This window comes from Sinohyriopsis cumingii, chromosome 14 (genome assembly GCF_028554795.1).
Source record: "Sinohyriopsis cumingii isolate HCF-2022 chromosome 14, ASM2855479v2, whole genome shotgun sequence".
In the NCBI taxonomy this organism is placed as follows: Eukaryota; Metazoa; Mollusca; class Bivalvia; order Unionida; family Unionidae; genus Sinohyriopsis; species Sinohyriopsis cumingii.
Genome location: NC_142974.1, coordinates 89,760,093 through 89,778,547, shown reverse-complemented (window position 1 = coordinate 89,778,547; position 18,455 = coordinate 89,760,093). Strand labels below are relative to the sequence as shown.

At 35.5% G+C, this 18,455-nt stretch overlaps 1 protein-coding gene across 3 annotated transcripts in view; it reads left to right on the top strand.

The window, feature by feature from the left end:
- The window catches only part of LOC149784342 (kelch-like protein 18), a 36,016-nt gene extending 28,967 nt beyond the window's left edge, over positions 1-7,049 (top strand). For all 3 annotated transcript variants that reach the window (XM_089932390.1, XM_089932389.1, XM_089932388.1), the window contains exon 7: positions 5,319-7,049. In XM_089932390.1, the coding sequence (XP_089788516.1) occupies positions 5,319-5,541 (223 nt within the window). In that variant the 3' untranslated portion in view covers positions 5,542-7,049. The remainder of the gene's footprint in view (positions 1-5,318) is intronic.
- The last annotated feature ends 11,406 nt before the right edge of the window (positions 7,050-18,455 follow it).

Sequence of the window (18,455 nt, the reverse complement as noted above, 5' to 3'; positions counted from 1 at the left end):
GTATTCCATGGCATCATTTACAAAAGCTGTGGCCCTGTTTGTCTATCCTTATGATCCTTAAAAATCATAATTGATTGGAGTTTAGCCAAATATAGCATGCAGCTTTTGGCCACATAAAAAATATCTTGCGTTTCAAATTCCACTACATTAGGTACAAAGCTGCACATGAGATGGTTTATGGCCCACAAAAAATAAAAATTTTGTTTATGGTCTTCCATGAATGACTATGAGACAACTTATGTTGATCATTTGTAACTTGTGTCAGCTGAGTTTCAGACCCATTACAATGGTATCATTCATTTTAATTCTCTGTTGTTCTCAGATCAGATATTAAGAATCATGAAACCAGACTAACTTTACAGCAGCACCCCAGATGCTTTAAACTGCACCTATTTGTTCATGAGAAGTGTCTGCATGATCAGACTGTTGATTATATAATTTTTAAAAATGACATCCAGAAAGCGATGCATGTTTAAGATGAAAGGGAAAATAAGCTTCTAGAAAAGTGTTAATAATCAACACAGAAGAATAAAAAGGAGTCTTCAGATTCTTGTGAATAAAAGCCAGAAAGGACACAGTTACGTTTACTGGACATCACATGCCAATTTGAGTATGTCTCGAGGCAGTAGATATGATTGCTGTCATCATGTGAAATGGAAAATAATTTCCAAGAATTGTGTCAAATTAAGAGATAGCAACAAGCCATTGAGCTGCATAGGGTTTGGAACTAGAGTTTGTGCAACTGTACCAGTGGTAAATAAAGTCTATGCGTACTTTACAAACTTTTCGGTTGAAGATAATGTTTATTGTCCATGCGTCAAACTTTTAATTGCGTTTTCCAGCTTTACAATAGCAGTTCTTGATATTTTGTTACACCTTACTGAAAACTGGTCAATGTTACTGAAAAAAATCAACTGATTTATTGAGACGGACTCGTCAGGGTTGGCAGGTCTGAGACTGGTTGATGGAGTGTGAGCATCAAGACATAAATAAGTATCTAATCTACAGAGACTGGTTGATGGAGTGTAAGCATCAAGACATAAATAAGTATCCAATCTATGGAGACTGGTTGATGGAGTGTTAGCATCAAGATATAATTATCTGATCTATAGAGACTGGTTGATGGATTATGAGCACTGATGGCACTTCATAGTTTCATATTTTGCATAGGGTTAGAATTTTAAAGAAAAAGAATTTCCCTGGCTTTTCTCACTGGTTATACTGGCTATTTAAAAAAGACCTTGTATATCTTAGGTACAGTTCAAAGAACTTTAATTCCCTTTATTTTGGTGTATGATTGAATCATTTTTCCCTATTTTAATAGCTTCTATGGATAGTGTACTTTAGACTAATTCAGGCTGATTTTTTTTAGCAAAATGTGCAATCATTTTAGTTAGCAGTGTCCTTAGATCATGTACAGTTTCCAAAAGTGCAATATCTAAAGAAATGTCATTCACATTACATTAAAGTAGCTTAGCGGTATGCCAACATTCTCTCCACTGTGCATGTTTTAAATGCAAACAACTTCACCTTACTTATGTCACTCTTTCAAAAGTACATAATAACTGGTGAGCACTCCCATGATGCCATAAATATCTAATCTACAGAGACTGGTTGATGGAGTGTGAGTATCAAGCCATAAATAAATATCTAATCTACAGAGACTGATGGAGTGTGAGTATCACGACATAAATAAGTATCTAATCTACAGAGACTGGTTGATGGAATGTGAGTATCAAGCCATAAATAAATATCTAATCTACAGAGACAGGTTGATGGAGTGTGAGCATCAAGCCATAAATAAGTATCTAATCTACAGAGACTGGTTGATGGAGTGTGGGTATCAAACCATAAATATTAAGTATCTAATGTACAGAGACTGGTTGATGGAGTGTGAGTATCAAGCCATAAATAAGTATCTAATCTACAGAGACTGGTTGATGGAGTGTGAGTATCAAGCCATAAATAAATATCTAATCTACAGAGACTGGTTGATGGAGTGTGAGCATCAAGCCATAAATAAGTATCTAATCTACAGAGACTGGTTGATGGAGTGTGAGCATCAAGCCATAAATAAATATCTAATCTACAGAGACTGGTTGATGGAGTGTGAGCATCAAGCCATAAATAAGTATCTAATCTACAGAGACTGGTTGATGGAGTGTGAGCATCAAGCCATAAATAAGTATCTAATCTACAGAGACTGGTTGATGGAGTGTGAGCATCAAGCCATAAATAAATATCTAATCTACAGAGACTGGTTGATGGAGTGTGAGCATCAAGCCATAAATAAGTATCTAATGTACAGAGACTGGTTGATGGAGTGTGAGCATCAAGCCATAAATAAATATCTAATGTACAGAGACTGGTTGATGGAGTGTGAGCATCAAGCCATAAATAAGTATCTAATGTACAGAGACTGGTTGATGGAGTGTGAGCATCAAGCCATAAATAAGTATCTAATGTACAGAGACTGGTTGATGGAGTGTGAGCATCAAGCCATAAATAAATATCTAATCTACAGAGACTGGTTGATGGAGTGTGAGCATCAAGCCATAAATAAGTATCTAATGTACAGAGACTGGTTGATGGAGTGTGAGCATCAAGCCATAAATAAGTATCTAATGTACAGAGACTGGTTGATGGAGTGTGAGCATCAAGCCATAAATAAATATCTAATCTACAGAGACTGATGGAGTGTGAGTATCAAGCCATAAATAAGTATCTAATCTACAGAGACTGGTTGATGGAGTGTGGGTATCAAACCATAAATATTAAGTATCTAATGTACAGAGACTGGTTGATGGAGTGTGAGCATCAAGCCATAAATAAATATCTAATCTACAGAGACTGGTTGATGGAGTGTGAGTATCAAGCCATAAATAAATATCTAATCTACAGAGACTGATGGAGTGTGAGTATCACGACATAAATAAATATCTAATCTACAGAGACTGGTGGATGGAGTGTGAGCATCAAGCCATAAATAAATATCTAATCTACAGAGACTGGTGGATGGAGTGTGAGCATCAAGCCATAAATAAATATCTAATCTACAGAGACTGGTTGATGGAGTGTGAGTATCAAGCCATAAATAAGTATCTAATCTACAGAGACTGGTGGATGGAGTGTGAGCATCAAGCCATAAATAAATATCTAATCTACAGAGACTGGTTGATGGAGTGTGAGTATCAAGCCATAAATAAGTATCTAATCTACAGAGACCGGTTGATGGAGTGTGGGTATCAAACCATAAATATTAAGTATCTAATGTACAGAGACTGGTTGATGGAGTGTGAGCATCAAGCCATAAATAAATATCTAATGTACAGAGACTGGTTGATGGAGTGTGAGCATCAAGCCATAAATAAATATCTAATGTACAGAGACTGGTTGATGGAGTGTGAGCATCAAGCCATAAATAAGTATCTAATGTACAGAGACTGGTTGATGGAGTGTGAGCATCAAGCCATAAATAAATATCTAATCTACAGAGACTGGTTGATGGAGTGTGAGCATCAAGCCATAAATAAGTATCTAATCTACAGAGACTGGTTGATGGAGTGTGAGCATCAAGCCATAAATAAATATCTAATCTACAGAGACTGGTTGATGGAGTGTGAGCATCAAGCCATAAATAAGTATCTAATGTACAGAGACTGGTTGATGGAGTGTGAGCATCAAGCCATAAATAAATATCTAATGTACAGAGACTGGTTGATGGAGTGTGAGCATCAAGCCATAAATAAGTATCTAATGTACAGAGACTGGTTGATGGAGTGTGAGCATCAAGCCATAAATAAGTATCTAATGTACAGAGACTGGTTGATGGAGTGTGAGCATCAAGCCATAAATAAGTATCTAATGTACAGAGACTGGTTGATGGAGTGTGAGCATCAAGCCATAAATAAGTATCTAATGTACAGAGACTGGTTGATGGAGTGTGAGCATCAAGCCATAAATAAATATCTAATCTACAGAGACTGGTTGATGGAGTGTGAGCATCAAGCCATAAATAAGTATCTAATGTACAGAGACTGGTTGATGGAGTGTGAGCATCAAGCCATAAATAAGTATCTAATGTACAGAGACTGGTTGATGGAGTGTGAGCATCAAGCCATAAATAAATATCTAATCTACAGAGACTGATGGAGTGTGAGTATCAAGCCATAAATAAGTATCTAATCTACAGAGACTGGTTGATGGAGTGTGGGTATCAAACCATAAATATTAAGTATCTAATGTACAGAGACTGGTTGATGGAGTGTGAGCATCAAGCCATAAATAAATATCTAATCTACAGAGACTGGTTGATGGAGTGTGAGTATCAAGCCATAAATAAATATCTAATCTACAGAGACTGATGGAGTGTGAGTATCACGACATAAATAAATATCTAATCTACAGAGACTGGTGGATGGAGTGTGAGCATCAAGCCATAAATAAATATCTAATCTACAGAGACTGGTGGATGGAGTGTGAGCATCAAGCCATAAATAAATATCTAATCTACAGAGACTGGTTGATGGAGTGTGAGTATCAAGCCATAAATAAGTATCTAATCTACAGAGACTGGTGGATGGAGTGTGAGCATCAAGCCATAAATAAATATCTAATCTACAGAGACTGGTTGATGGAGTGTGAGTATCAAGCCATAAATAAGTATCTAATCTACAGAGACTGGTTGATGGAGTGTGGGTATCAAACCATAAATATTAAGTATCTAATGTACAGAGACTGGTTGATGGAGTGTGAGCATCAAGCCATAAATAAATATCTAATCTACAGAGACTGGTTGATGGAGTGTGAGCATCAAGACATAAATAAGTATCTAATCTACAGAGACTGGTTGCTTGAAAGATGGTGATCATATCCACAGCCATTCACCTGGTGGCAAAATGCAACCCAAATGAACAGTAGCAAGTGTCATACCCACCTGGTGGCAAAATACTGCATATGGTCCACAGTAATGAGTGTTGTACCCATTTCTATTGTGAGACAAATCCGTAAAGGGATTATAGTGAAAGAAATTGAGCATGTAGATGATTTGAACTTAACACAGAAAATAGAGAATATATATGGTCTAAAAATATGCAAATTTATGGACTTGTTTGACCATTATTTCCAATAAAAGTTTTCAAAAACAGACTTGTGTAGTTTCAAGCTTGAAAAAAGTCCAGACTGAATGCATGTGCAATAACTATGACTGCCCATTATTAAACATTGTTTTATGCTTGGTGATTCAAAATGTAAAAGTTCAGCTTTACAAACAATACATTTGGTCACAATACTATTAATTCCTCTGTTGATTTTTATAGGTTCAACACAATCACTCGACAATGGACCACTTTAACACCAATGAACACTCCTAGGGCCTGGCCAGGCATTGCTGTATTTGATGGAAAGATATATGTTCTTGGGGGATTTGATGGTTCCAATCGCCTTCGAAGTGCAGAAGTTTATGACATCGAGACTGACCACTGGTCATTTATCAGCAATATGATAGTCAGTCGGGCAGGATGTGGTGCTGGCATTGTATGATAATATCAAGGATATTCACATAAGCTGTGCTGGAATTGGAATCCAAAGATAAAGTGGTACTGTTTTGCCCATTGGGAGACAAAGGATAATATTGCACCTGATTGGTGTGATGATCAGTACTGCAGATTTGTACAGGCATTTGGTTGAACCAGTGCATTTTGAAGAAAAAGAACTCCTTAACATTCCTGCCTGGTTACCTTCTATTAAACATATTCCATGTAACTGAAAAATCTTTCTGTGACATGTAGGGATTTTTTCAAATTCAGTTTGGTTCACACTGGTTCCCAAATTTGATGACCAAGGGGGAATTTTTAAGTGTTAAAAATTAGTTTGATAATCAGTTATTCAAAAGTTGGTTTCAGGAGAAACCAAACATTTTCCCCTTGATTAAACTTAAGAACACCTTTTTAGGTAAAGTTATGCCTTTGTAGGAGTTTAAAAAACCAAGACTGATTTGAAACTTTCAAATTTTAAATCCAGCTTTAAGAAGACCTAGCTACTTGAATTGTCACAAATTGTGTAAATGCATGGGTTTATACAAACGTTAATGGCCATGATCTTAAGTTGCATCATTGTCTCAAGAAAGCATGGGGACCAGCTTTAGCAATCCAAGTGTCTGGTGAAGGCTGATACACCATTTGTGCTTAGTGTCAGTTTAGTCTCCCTGCTGCCATTTGCATACCCTGCAGAGTTTTGCATTACTGCCACTAATCAGCTTTAATTAAGCTTTCTGGTACATGTTGCTGGGTATAAAACACGTACAACAGTGACAGGTTCATGCTTTCTTCTGGATTGACAATATTGGTCTGATATTCTAGTACATGTTATATGATGACTTTTTAACAAGTACAAGAAGGGCTAAGAATGCATATCTTTTTTCTATGCTGTAAAAATTAGCTATAGATTGTTCAGTCATTGAAAGACTTGTATGTTTTTAATAAGTTTGTTTCGGTTCAGTTTGGTTGTGCTAAATTCAAAGACTGAGTGTTAATGAGTGTAATTTAATTGAAGAGATAATGGACATGAATGAATTGAAGAACAAGAGTCATGTGGATCAGAGTTTCTGGCTGTTTTGTCATTAGCAGCACACTTTTATCCGATTTCCTTATGAGAACAGTGTTAGAGGATATAAATATTATTCTTTTCTGTCCTTCAGACCAGTGAAGTTTTTAGGTCAGTTTTTAGTGGGTGTGGAGGGACATGTCTTCCATTAACACCTTTCATTCTGACAAATCTTTTTATTGAGTCATTGACATTAATGCCTATTAATTAAGGTTTTGTGGCCTATTTTTGTTTAAGAATGGGATCATATCAATCAGAACTGTAATGATTAATTATGTATACAAAAGACTTCGGTTTTAATTTTCTTGGATGGTCCAGTAGTGATTCATTTGTTTACCTGATCAATGTAAAGTGGAAGTAGCCAAGAAGTTTTATGATGTCACTTTCAAAGTTATGTTTTAGGAAACAAGCAACACTTCAAAATTGAATAAAGTGTCTGTGAACTATGAATTAATCATGTGATTTTTTCCATTGAAAGGTTTTCTCTTTTTTGGTGCACCTGATCATAAGGTTAATTATGTTTATGTTATGGCCCTGCATCCAGTTTACTTTCTGTATTATCTGTCCATAAATAATTGCATATTGAAGCCATATTTTTTATCTGATTTTGGAACATTTTGGAATATGATCAGACCTGGAATATATGCTTATATCATCATGAAATCTGACATGTTTGATAATGAATAAGACTTCAATTAAGTTGATCTTGCATCTGATTGACTGAGCTTGTAAACAGTCTGGTGTCCGTGCTTTTTATCAGGTTTTAATCAAACTTGAAAGATACACATATATGATAAAAGATCTTGGATGACGTCAGTAATGAGTGAGATCCAAGTATATTGATGAGGTAGTCTTGTATCTGATTTGATAGACTTCTTACTATTTTTGAGGCCATACAATTTTATTTGATTTTGACAAAAATTGGAATTTGTACTTATATATACATAAGCTCAGATGAGTTAATAATGAGTGATGTCTGTGCATATTAATAAGGTGATCTTGTATTTCATTGGCAGAGCATGTTACCACTCTAGAGGTCATATTTCTGATCTGATTTTAATTAAACTTGGAATATATTCTTATATGATCAAGATTTCACATGACTGATGAGTGAGATCCACACATGTTAATTAGATGATCTTGCATGTGATTGACTGAACTTGTTGCCATTCTTGAGACTGTATTTTTAATGAGACTTTGATAAAACTTTAACAATTAAAACTCAATAACAATTATGAGCAAGATCAACTTACATTCAGGGCTTTCCAGGACAGAGCTTCCATGTCCAAATATGTGTGAAATTCTCAAAGGATGCACCATTCTTCCCTGTAATGATTCCCGCAATATGCTTCATTTTCCCTGGAATGCTTCCCTTTTTTATATTTTGCTCAGCATTGACCAATCTTCACTGTAGCTAAAAGCTAGACGTAGGTAAACAGGCATGAAGCCATTATGACAGATTAATAGTTGACCATTATCATAGTAATTTTCTAGTGAAGACTGCTCCACTGAAGGTACCTGATATACTTAAAGAAACCATATATGTAATCAAATATATATGATGCTTCAGTATCAGTCCAGACTTTTGAAAAGAGTGCAGATGAGTAAGTTCTTCATAAAAAAAAATAGCCAGCAAAATCTGTTTTTGTTTTTTTTAAAATGAACTTGTGATGAAAATGGCTAATGCCAACAAAAGGAAAAAAATAGATGAAAATTCTATTTGACAGTTGATATTTTGTATTAGTAAATAAAGCTTTTGTAAATTCTACATGTATTTAGGTACTGTACATGTGCCAAGATTAATTAACCTTTTTCTATAGAGCCCACATTATATTCCACCTTTATTCCTTAGGACCAATTCTTAAGGCATTTAACACTTTAGTAATTAACATCTCTTTTGAATTACATGTAGTAATTTTGCATATTTGCTTCATTTTATATTTTTTCATTCATTTTATATTTTCATTCAATGATAGTAATTTATATTCACATATATGGTGAGGTGTAATGCCAGGTGTTTCTTTTGGTGTGAGTGGATATGCTATTTTACTTGCAGAGAAAACTACACAGCATTCTAACTGATCATTCTTGGGATTAAGACCAACTCTTTCTAATTGATCTTTAATGGGAATTAAAGTAATTGTTGATGATTTAATTGTGTGATTTAGTTTTTGTTTTTAATGCTGTTTTAGAGGTAAAAGCTTGTATAAACTTACATATATATTTAAAGTTATTTAGTGAAAACAATTTTCTTTTTAGTTTGATATTATAAATGACTCAGAATTCAATCTGATGTATATTAAAACAATGAGTATTGCTTTTTCAATTTTCTTTCTATCCTTTGAATGTAAGAGAGACCAGGGTTCATGCCAGGGACTACCAGAAACAGGATGGACTCCAGGAATGAAGAGTTCAGTATTCCCCACTCTGACATCCTGGTGAGAGCCCTGATATTCATCTTTCATCAGATTGGCTGTCTTAAGACTAGTGATTTCTGATCTGATCATTTTTTTAAATAAAATGTAGAAAATAGGCTTGTGTCATCATGATGCCCAATGAGGTTTTTTTTTTTTTTAGCGAGATCTGAGCATATTTATACAAATTCATTGCACTTAGAAATAGTTCTCAATTCATATGCAATGTAATCATTTGTTTTCTCTTTTAATATGCTTCGGTCTCAAAAGAAAAGCAAAGGAATTAACCCATGATATTGACCATTGAGAATTGCCAGATTTGGAATCCAAGTTCTTCCTCATGCAAAAAAAATCCAAACCAGGTTTATGAAGACAAAAATATTAGAATTCAAGATGCATACATTTCAGTAGAGAAGATTTAGTACAATAACTCACCTTATGGATTAAAATGAATCATATAACTTATAACTGAAGAAATAGTATGAAATAGAAATATAATAAGTAATACAGCACACCCATAGGTAGAAGCCATCAGGTGACCTACTCGAAAATTTAAGTGGCCATTTAAAAATGTATGTCACTAATTTATTTATATGATTATAGATTTCTGTTCATAAGTAATTGTATCTAAGGATGAGAATTTATTTATATGATTATAGATATTGGTTTATAAGTAATTGTATCTAAGGATGAGGATTTATTTATATGATTATAGATATCAGTTTAATTGTTCTTTCTTGGTCCAGTAAGAACATATTTCTTGTCAGACTAAGTTTATAAATTTATTTGCAGATAATTATTTTTAAAAACTTTACCTCATTTGAAAGATTTGGGGGTTTTTGGTAATGAGCAAAGGACTGTGCATATTAGTTATGCATTTATTTTTATAAAGAACCTTTTTAGTGGTAGAATAGGTAAATCAACATGATATAAAGTTTGGGAGATAGTTTATATAGCTTGTGTTCTTACAATACAACACTGCGTGGGTTCGAGTCACAGATTCAGCCAATGTGGGTATGTGAGAAAGCCTGCCAGTAGCTTCTTGTGGGTCAGTGGTTCTTTTCGGGGGTTTTCCCGGGTTCTTCCTCCACCATTAATGCTGGCTGCCATATATAGTCTATCATGTGCTGAAAAATGGCGTTAAACCCCACAATAACAACAATACAACATAAACCTGGTTAGCAAAATGGTTTACATAGCTTGTCTTGTTACAGTACAACATAAACGTCTGTATCATGTTGGATGAAATTGTACCATCCTCAGGGTATCAGTTATTAGAATACTCTACAGTAGGTCCTTATCATGTTGGATGAAATTGTACCATCCTCAGGGTATCAGTTATTAGAATACTCTACAGTAGGTCCTTATCATGTTGGATGAAATTGTACTATCCTCTGGGTATCAGTTATTAGAATACTCTACAGTAGGTCTGTATCATGTTGGATGAAATTGTACTATCCCCGGGGTATCAGTTATTAGAATACTCTACAGTAGGTCTATATCTTGTTGTATGAAATTGTATCATCCCCAGGGTATCAGTTATTAGAATACTCTGCAGTAGGTCTGTATCATGTTGGATGAAATTGTGCCATCCCCAGGGTATCAGTTATTAGAATACTCTACAATAGGTCCATATCATGTTGGATGAAATTGTGTTATTCCCATGGTATCATTTATTAGAATACTCTACAGTAGGTCCATATAATGTTGGATGAAATTGCACCATCCCCGGGGTATCAGTTATTAGAATACTTTACAGTAGGTCTGTATCATGTTGGATGTAATTGTACTATCCCTGGGTTATCAGTTATTAGAATACTCTACAGTAGGTCTGTATCATGTTGGATGAAATTGTACCATCCCCGGGGTGTCAGTTATCAGCTGGTCCATATTATGTTGGATGAAATTGTGCCATCCCCAGGGTATCATTTATTAGAATCCTCTACAGTAGGTCCATATCATGTTGGATGATATTGTACCTTCCCCAGTGTATCATTTATTAGAATACTCTACAGTAGGTCTGTATCATGTTGGATGAAATTGTACTATCCCGGGGTATCAGTTATTAGAATACTCTACAGTAGGTCTGTTTGATGTTGGATGAAATTGTACTATCCCCAGGGTATCAGTTATTAGAATACTCTATAGTAAGTCCATATCATGTTGGATGAAATTGTACCATCATCAGGGTATCAGTTATTAGAATACAGTAGGTCTATATCATGTTTGATGAAATTGTAGCATCCCCAGGGTAACAGTTATTAGAATACTCTACAATAGGTCTGTATCATGTTGGATGAAATTGTGCCATTCCCAGGGTATCATTTATTAGAATACTCTACAGTAGGTCCATATCATGTTGGATGACATTGTACTATCCCCGGGGTGTCAGTTATTAGAATACTCTACAGTAGGTCTGTATCATGTTGGATGTAATTGTACTATCCCCGGGTTATCAGTTATTAGAATACTCTACAGTAGGTATGTCTCATGTTGGATGAAATTGTGCCATTGCCAAGGTATCAATTATTAGAATAGTCTGCAGTAGGTCTGTATCATGTTGGATGAAATTGTACCATCCCCGGGGTATTAGCTATTAGAATACTATACAGTTGGTACATATGATGTTTGATGAAATTGTACTATCACAGGGGTATCAGTTATTAGAATACTCTACAGTATTTCTGTATATCATGTTGGATGAAATTGTACCATCCCCAGGGTATCAGTTATTAGAATAGAGTAGGTTCATAGCATGTTGGATGAAATTGTACCATCCCTGGGTATCAGCTATTTCAATACTATACAGTACGTCCATATCATGTTGGATGAAATTGACCTATCCCGGGGGTATCAGTTATTAGAATACTCTACAGGAGGTCCATATCATGTTGGATCAAATTGTACCATCCCCAGGGTATCAGTTATTAGAATGCTCTACAGTAGGTCCATATCATGTTGGATGAAATTGTACCATCCCCAGGGTATCAATTATAAGAATAGAGTAGGTTCGTATCATGTTGGATGAAATTGTACCATCCCCAGGGTATCAGCTATTAGAATACTCTACAGTAGATCCATATAATATTGGATGAAATTGTACCATCCCCGGAGTATCAGTTATTACAATACTCTACAGTAGGTCTGTATCTTGTTGGATGTTATTATACCATCCCCATGGTATCAGATATCAGCTGGTCCATATTATGTTCGATGAAATTGTGCCATCCCCAGGGTATCATTTATGAGAATACTCTACAGTAGGTCCAGATCATGTTGGATGACATTGTCCCATCCCCAGGGTATCATTTATTAGAATACTCTACAGTAGGTCTGTATCATGTTGGATAAATTGTACTATCCCTGGGGTATCAGTTAGTAGAATACTCTACAGTAGGTCTGTTTGATGTTGGATGAAATTGTACTATCCCCAGGGTATCAGTTATTAGAATACTCTACAGTAAGTCCATATCATGTTGGATGAAATTGTACTATCCCCAGGGTATCAGTTATTAGAATACTCTACAGTAAGTCCATATCATGTTGGATGAAATTGTACCATCATCAGGGTATCAGTTATTAGAATACAGTAGGGCCATATCATGTTTGATGAAATTGTAGCATCCCCAATGTATCAGTTATTAGAATACTCTACAATAGATCTGTATCATGTTGGATGAAATTGTACCATCCCCGGGCTATCAGTTATTAGAATAACTCTACAGCTGGTCCATATCATGTTGGATGAAATTGTGCCATTCCCAGGGTATCATTTATAAGAATACTCTACAGTAGGTCCATATCATGCTGGATGACATTGTACTATCCCCGGGGTATCAGTTATTAGAATACTCTACAGTAGGTATGTATCATGTTGGATGAAATTCTGCTCTTGCCAGGGTTTCAATTATTAGAATAGTTTACAGTAAGTCCATATCATGTTGAATCAAATTGTACCATCCCCAGGGTATCCGTTATTAGAATACTCTGCAATAGGTCTGTATCATGTTGGATGAAATTGTACCATCCCCGCGGTGTCAGTTGTTAGAATACAGTAGGTTCATATTATGTTGGATGAAATTGTACCATCCCTGGGGTGTCAGTTATCAGCTGGTCCATATTATGTTAGATGAAATTGTGCCATTCCCAGGGTATCATTTATTAGAATCCTCTACGGTAGGTCCATATCATGTTGGATGACATTGTACCTTCCCCAGGGTATCATTTATTAGAATACTCTACAGTAGGTCTGTATCATGTTGGATGAAATTGTACTATCCCCGGGGTATCAATTAGTAGAATACTCTACAGTGGGTCTGTTTGATGTTGGATGAAATTGTACTATCCCCAGGGTATCAATTATTAGAATACAGTAAGTCCATATCATGTTGGATGAAATTGTACCATCACCAGGGTATCAGTTGTTAGAATACAGTAGGTCCATATCATGTTGGATGAAATTGTGCCATCCCCAGGGCATCAGTTATTAGAATACTCCACAGCAGGTCTGTATGATGTTTAAGGAAATTGTACCATCCCCAGGGTATCAGTTATTAGAATACTCTACAGTAGGTCCATATTATTTTGGATGAATTTGATAGTGAGCAAGATCTTTATTTGCATGAAGTAATCTTGTATTGGATTAGCTGAATTTTGCTCCAGTTTTGTAAGTAAGTTTATATCATCATGGTCTGTTGGTTGTGTAAAAAGTGAGATCTGCATGAGGTGATTTACATCTGACGCTTATTACCTCTAAAAAGATGAGTTGCTGAGCTTGTTCTCTGGACTGTATTTCTCATCAGATTTCAGTGAAACTTGGTAATTATACTATAATGTTTAGGTATTTTGAATCACTGATCTGACATCTTACAGGTTGAGCACATCATCACTGTAGCAACCAATATCAGATCAGGTTTTGATTAGACTTATTATTATCTTATATTATCAAGATATCATTGAGGTAATGTTATTTTCTGTCTGATTGGTTAAGCTTGTTACTTATCTCTGATTCAGACTGGCTAAACTTGTTACTTGTGTGGAGATAGATTTCCAGTTGATTTTAGTTCCAGCCTTGTATGTAACCTTATATCATCATGGTCCTTGACAGGTTCTGTTTTAAGTGAGATCTCACATCCTGAGGTGGCAGTAATAATAATAATAATAATACATTTATTTGAATAGGGTAACTCAATTAGTCAAGTTCAACTTATCTCATCACTAAATAATTAAGGGAAGCTGGAGGAATTTCATGGATATATAATTTAGCTGTGAATGAGGCCTATGCATAATAATTTTATCAAACTTTAGTAAATAGGGAAAATCAACATGATGTCAAGCTAGTGAGCTAGTTTACAGAGGTACAAAGGGTTGTGTTCTTGAAGCACAACATAAACCTGATTAGTGAAATTGTCAGTTATATAAGTCAGGTGAGCAATATCAGGCACACTTGGACCTCTTGTTTTATATTTGGTACATACACTGTACCACATATTCAGTATAGTGCCTAATGCTTGCTAGTTAATGTGAAATATATTTGTTCCCTTTGGACATTTGTTAATGGCATTAAATACACAGAAATATATTAGAACTACAACAAGCATACATTTTGTCTTTTTTTAAATTTCTTCCTTACTAAGCAAGTGAAGAATCCATTATTGGCCCCTCCTTCCCCAGTATCACATTTTATGGGCATTCACTTCCCCATCCCCATCATGTTTCATGGGCATTCATGCCTCCCTCATTATCACATTTTGTGGGACATTTCATGGACATTCACTTTCCCTCCCCCATCATCACATTTCATGGGCAATCTCTTTCCCTCCCCCATCATCACATTTCATGGACATTCATTCCTCCCTCCTCTCATCATCACATTTCATGGACATTCACTCAAGAGACTATATAAAAACTGTTTAACAAAAATGTAGTGAAGTTCATCTAAAAGTACTGATTTAATTCCAATTGATTATGTAGTTTGCTCTGTTATTCTCTCAAAAACAAATGTGACAATTCTCTGGTATTCTCTCAAAAACAAATGTGACAGTTCTCAGGTATTCTCTCAAAAACAAATGTGATAAGTCTCTGGTATTCTCTGCCATACACAGGACATATTATATACCATATATACTGGCTTGAAAACCAAGTCCAACTGCAAATGGTATTGACCAAGAATTGCAGTCTCATAATGTACTATTAGTTCTGGTTTTGTTTTGTTGGATTAAATACCATTTTTTCAGTACATGATAGGCTATACACGATGGCCAGTATGTTAAGTGTAGGAAGAACCCAACATATTATGCAATGGCAGATCCAGGTCTGTCTTGTTTGCTTTTGGACTCAACTTATAGGCGAGTATATCCAGCAGTCCTATCTATCTGTATTCCTAATAATCTCAAATGCGTGACATTGCAAAATCCTTCTCCTATACATGTAAACTCCCGTTACTCACTTAATTCTCATGTGAATGTATAACTATTGTGGAAAAATTGTACTTTTTACATCATTTTTGACAATCTGTTCCCATTGTAGTATATTTATGGTAATACTGCATGTGATGGCTTAATCAGGGCAAGACGTTCGCAGTGTAGTATATTTATGGCAATACTGCATGTGATGGTTTCATCAGGACAAAATGTTCCCAGTGTAGTATATTTATGGTAATACTGCATGTGATGGTTTCATCAGGGCAAAATGTTCCCAGTGTAGTATATTTAAGGTAATACTTCATGTGATGGCTTAATCAGGGCAAGACATTCCCAGTGTAGTATATTTATGGCAATACTGCATGTGATGGTTTCATCAGGGCAAAATGTTCCCAGTGTAGTATATTTAAGGTAATACTTAATATGATGGCTTAATCAGGGCAAGACGTTCCCAGTGTAGTATATTTATGGTAATACTTCATGTGATGGCTTAATCAGGGCAAGATGTTCCCAGTGTAGTATATTTATGGTAATACTTCATGTGATGGTTTCATCAGGTCAAGACGTTCCCAGTTTAGTATATTTATGGTAATACTGCATGTGATGGTTTCATCAGGGCAAAATGTTCCCAGTTTAGTATATTTATGGTAATACTACATGTGATGGTTTCATCAGGGCAAAATGTTCCCAGTTTAGTATATTTATGGTAATACTGTATGTAATGGGTTCATCAGGGCAAGACGTTCCCAGTGTAGTATATTTATGGTAATACTGCATGTGATGGCTTAATCAGGGCAAGATGTTCCCAGTGTAGTATATTTATGGTAATACTGCATGTGATGGTTTCAACAGGGCAAAATGTTCCCAATTTAGTATATTGATGGTAATACTGCATGTGATGGTTTCATCAGGTCAAGACGTTCCCAGTTTAGTATATTTATGGTAATACTGCATGTGATGGTTTCAACAGGGCAAAATGTTCCCAGTTTAGTATATTGATGGTAATACTGCATGTGATGGTTTCATCAGGGCAAAATGTTCCCAGTTTAGTATATTTATGGTCATACTGCATGTGATGGTTTCATCAGGTCAAGACGTTCCCAGTGTAGTATATTTATGGTAATACTGCATGTGATGGCTTAATCAGGTCAAGACGTTCCCAGTGTAGTATATTTATGGTAATACTGCATGTGATGGTTTCATCAGGGCAAAATGTTCCCAGTTTAGTATATTTATGGTAATACTGCATGTGATGGTTTCATCAGGGCAAGACATTCCCAGTTTAGTATATTTATGCTAATAATGCATGTGATGGCTTAAATAGGGCAAGACGTTCCCATTGTAGTTTATTTATGGTAATAATGCATGTGATGGCTTAAATAGGGCAAGACGTTCCCATTGTAGTTTATTTATGGTAATAATGCATGTGATGGCTTAAATAGGGCAAGACGTTCCCATTGTAGTTTATTTATGGTAATAATGCATGTGATGGAACTAGTTTAATCAGGGAAAGACAATTTAGTTGCTAATTACCGGCAGCATAAAACATGAACATCATTAAACAAAATAAAGGAAGATTGAAAATATATATGAAGCAGCAGATGTGTAAAGTAAAGCCAACCTAAAATAAATACATTAATTTGTGAACACCATTAAATCCCTTACAATTTTCCCAAAGGAATAAAGTTAAAATTAAATGTGGATTCTATTGAGAAGGTGAATTAATCTTGTTACATACACAGTAGTTAGAGATCTCGAGACATCTATTGGCCTGCGTGAGTTCGAGTCTCAGGCTTGGCTAATGTGGTTAGGTGAGGAAGCTTGCCAGTAGCTTCTTGTGGGTCTGTGGTTCTTTCCTGGGTTTTCCCAGGTTCTTCCTTCACCATTTATACTGGCTGCCATGTATAGCCTAACTTGTGCTGAAAAATGACATTAAACCCTACAACATCTATTAGTTCTTATCCCTGCACTAAACTACAAGTGTATACAGGATGCCTTGAAAACAAACACAAAACAAATGGCTTTATTGTTTGGATGGTACAAACATAATTAGATAAACAATTATCAGCTTCAATAGGAGTTAACTATTAACAAAACTAAACAAGAAGGTGTGATTTTTTTCTTGAAGAATTCAGCACATCTTGTCAAGTTATTAAAGATAAACATATTAAAGATATTTGTGCCAATACACTATTTGCAAACTTTATAGCTGAGCATAGTCACCTGTTAATGGTAGTTGTTGTCGTTGTTGTTGTTCTAGGGTTTAACGCCATTTTTCAGCACAAGATAGGCAATACATGGCGGTCAGTAAAACTGGTGGAGGAAGAACCCTGGAAAACCCAGGGAAGAACCACCTACCCACGAGAAGCTACTGGCAGGCTTTCCCACGTACCCACGCTAGCCAAGCCTTGGACTCGAACCCACGCAGACAGAGGTGAGATGGCAGTGATCCGGAACGGAGAGCGCTTTAGACCACTCGGCCACTCGGGGCCCCGTTAATGGTAGTAGATTATTTTTTAGATATGTGTTTTACAGATAGGTGTATATGTGTTGTACAAATAGTCTATTGAGTGCATATGTGTTGTAAATTTAGTCTATATTGGGCTCATGTACTGCATGTTGCACAGATAGTCTATATTGGGTTGTACAAAGACAATTTAGTTTTTCTATAATTGTTTGTACACCTGAAAAAAAATGATAATATAGAAAGAGTATGAAATACAACTGTAAAGTATTTTGTATTTTAAGCAAGAGTTTTTATGTATAGCTATTTATATATAACACAGAAAACAATTTTGCAATAGAATAGTCATGTCTTTCTTTATTCAGATAAATTGAAAGTATGTTTTATGTCACATTTTTAAAATATTATTTATTTTACTCATGTAACGTGGTCCAATTTTTGCCCTTTATTCTTAAAGGTAAAGCACATTGGTCCTAAGAAATTCAAGTAATATGACATACTGGAAATCACTTTTAGTTAGGCCATGAAATGGTAATTGCCTCTCAGATTTGC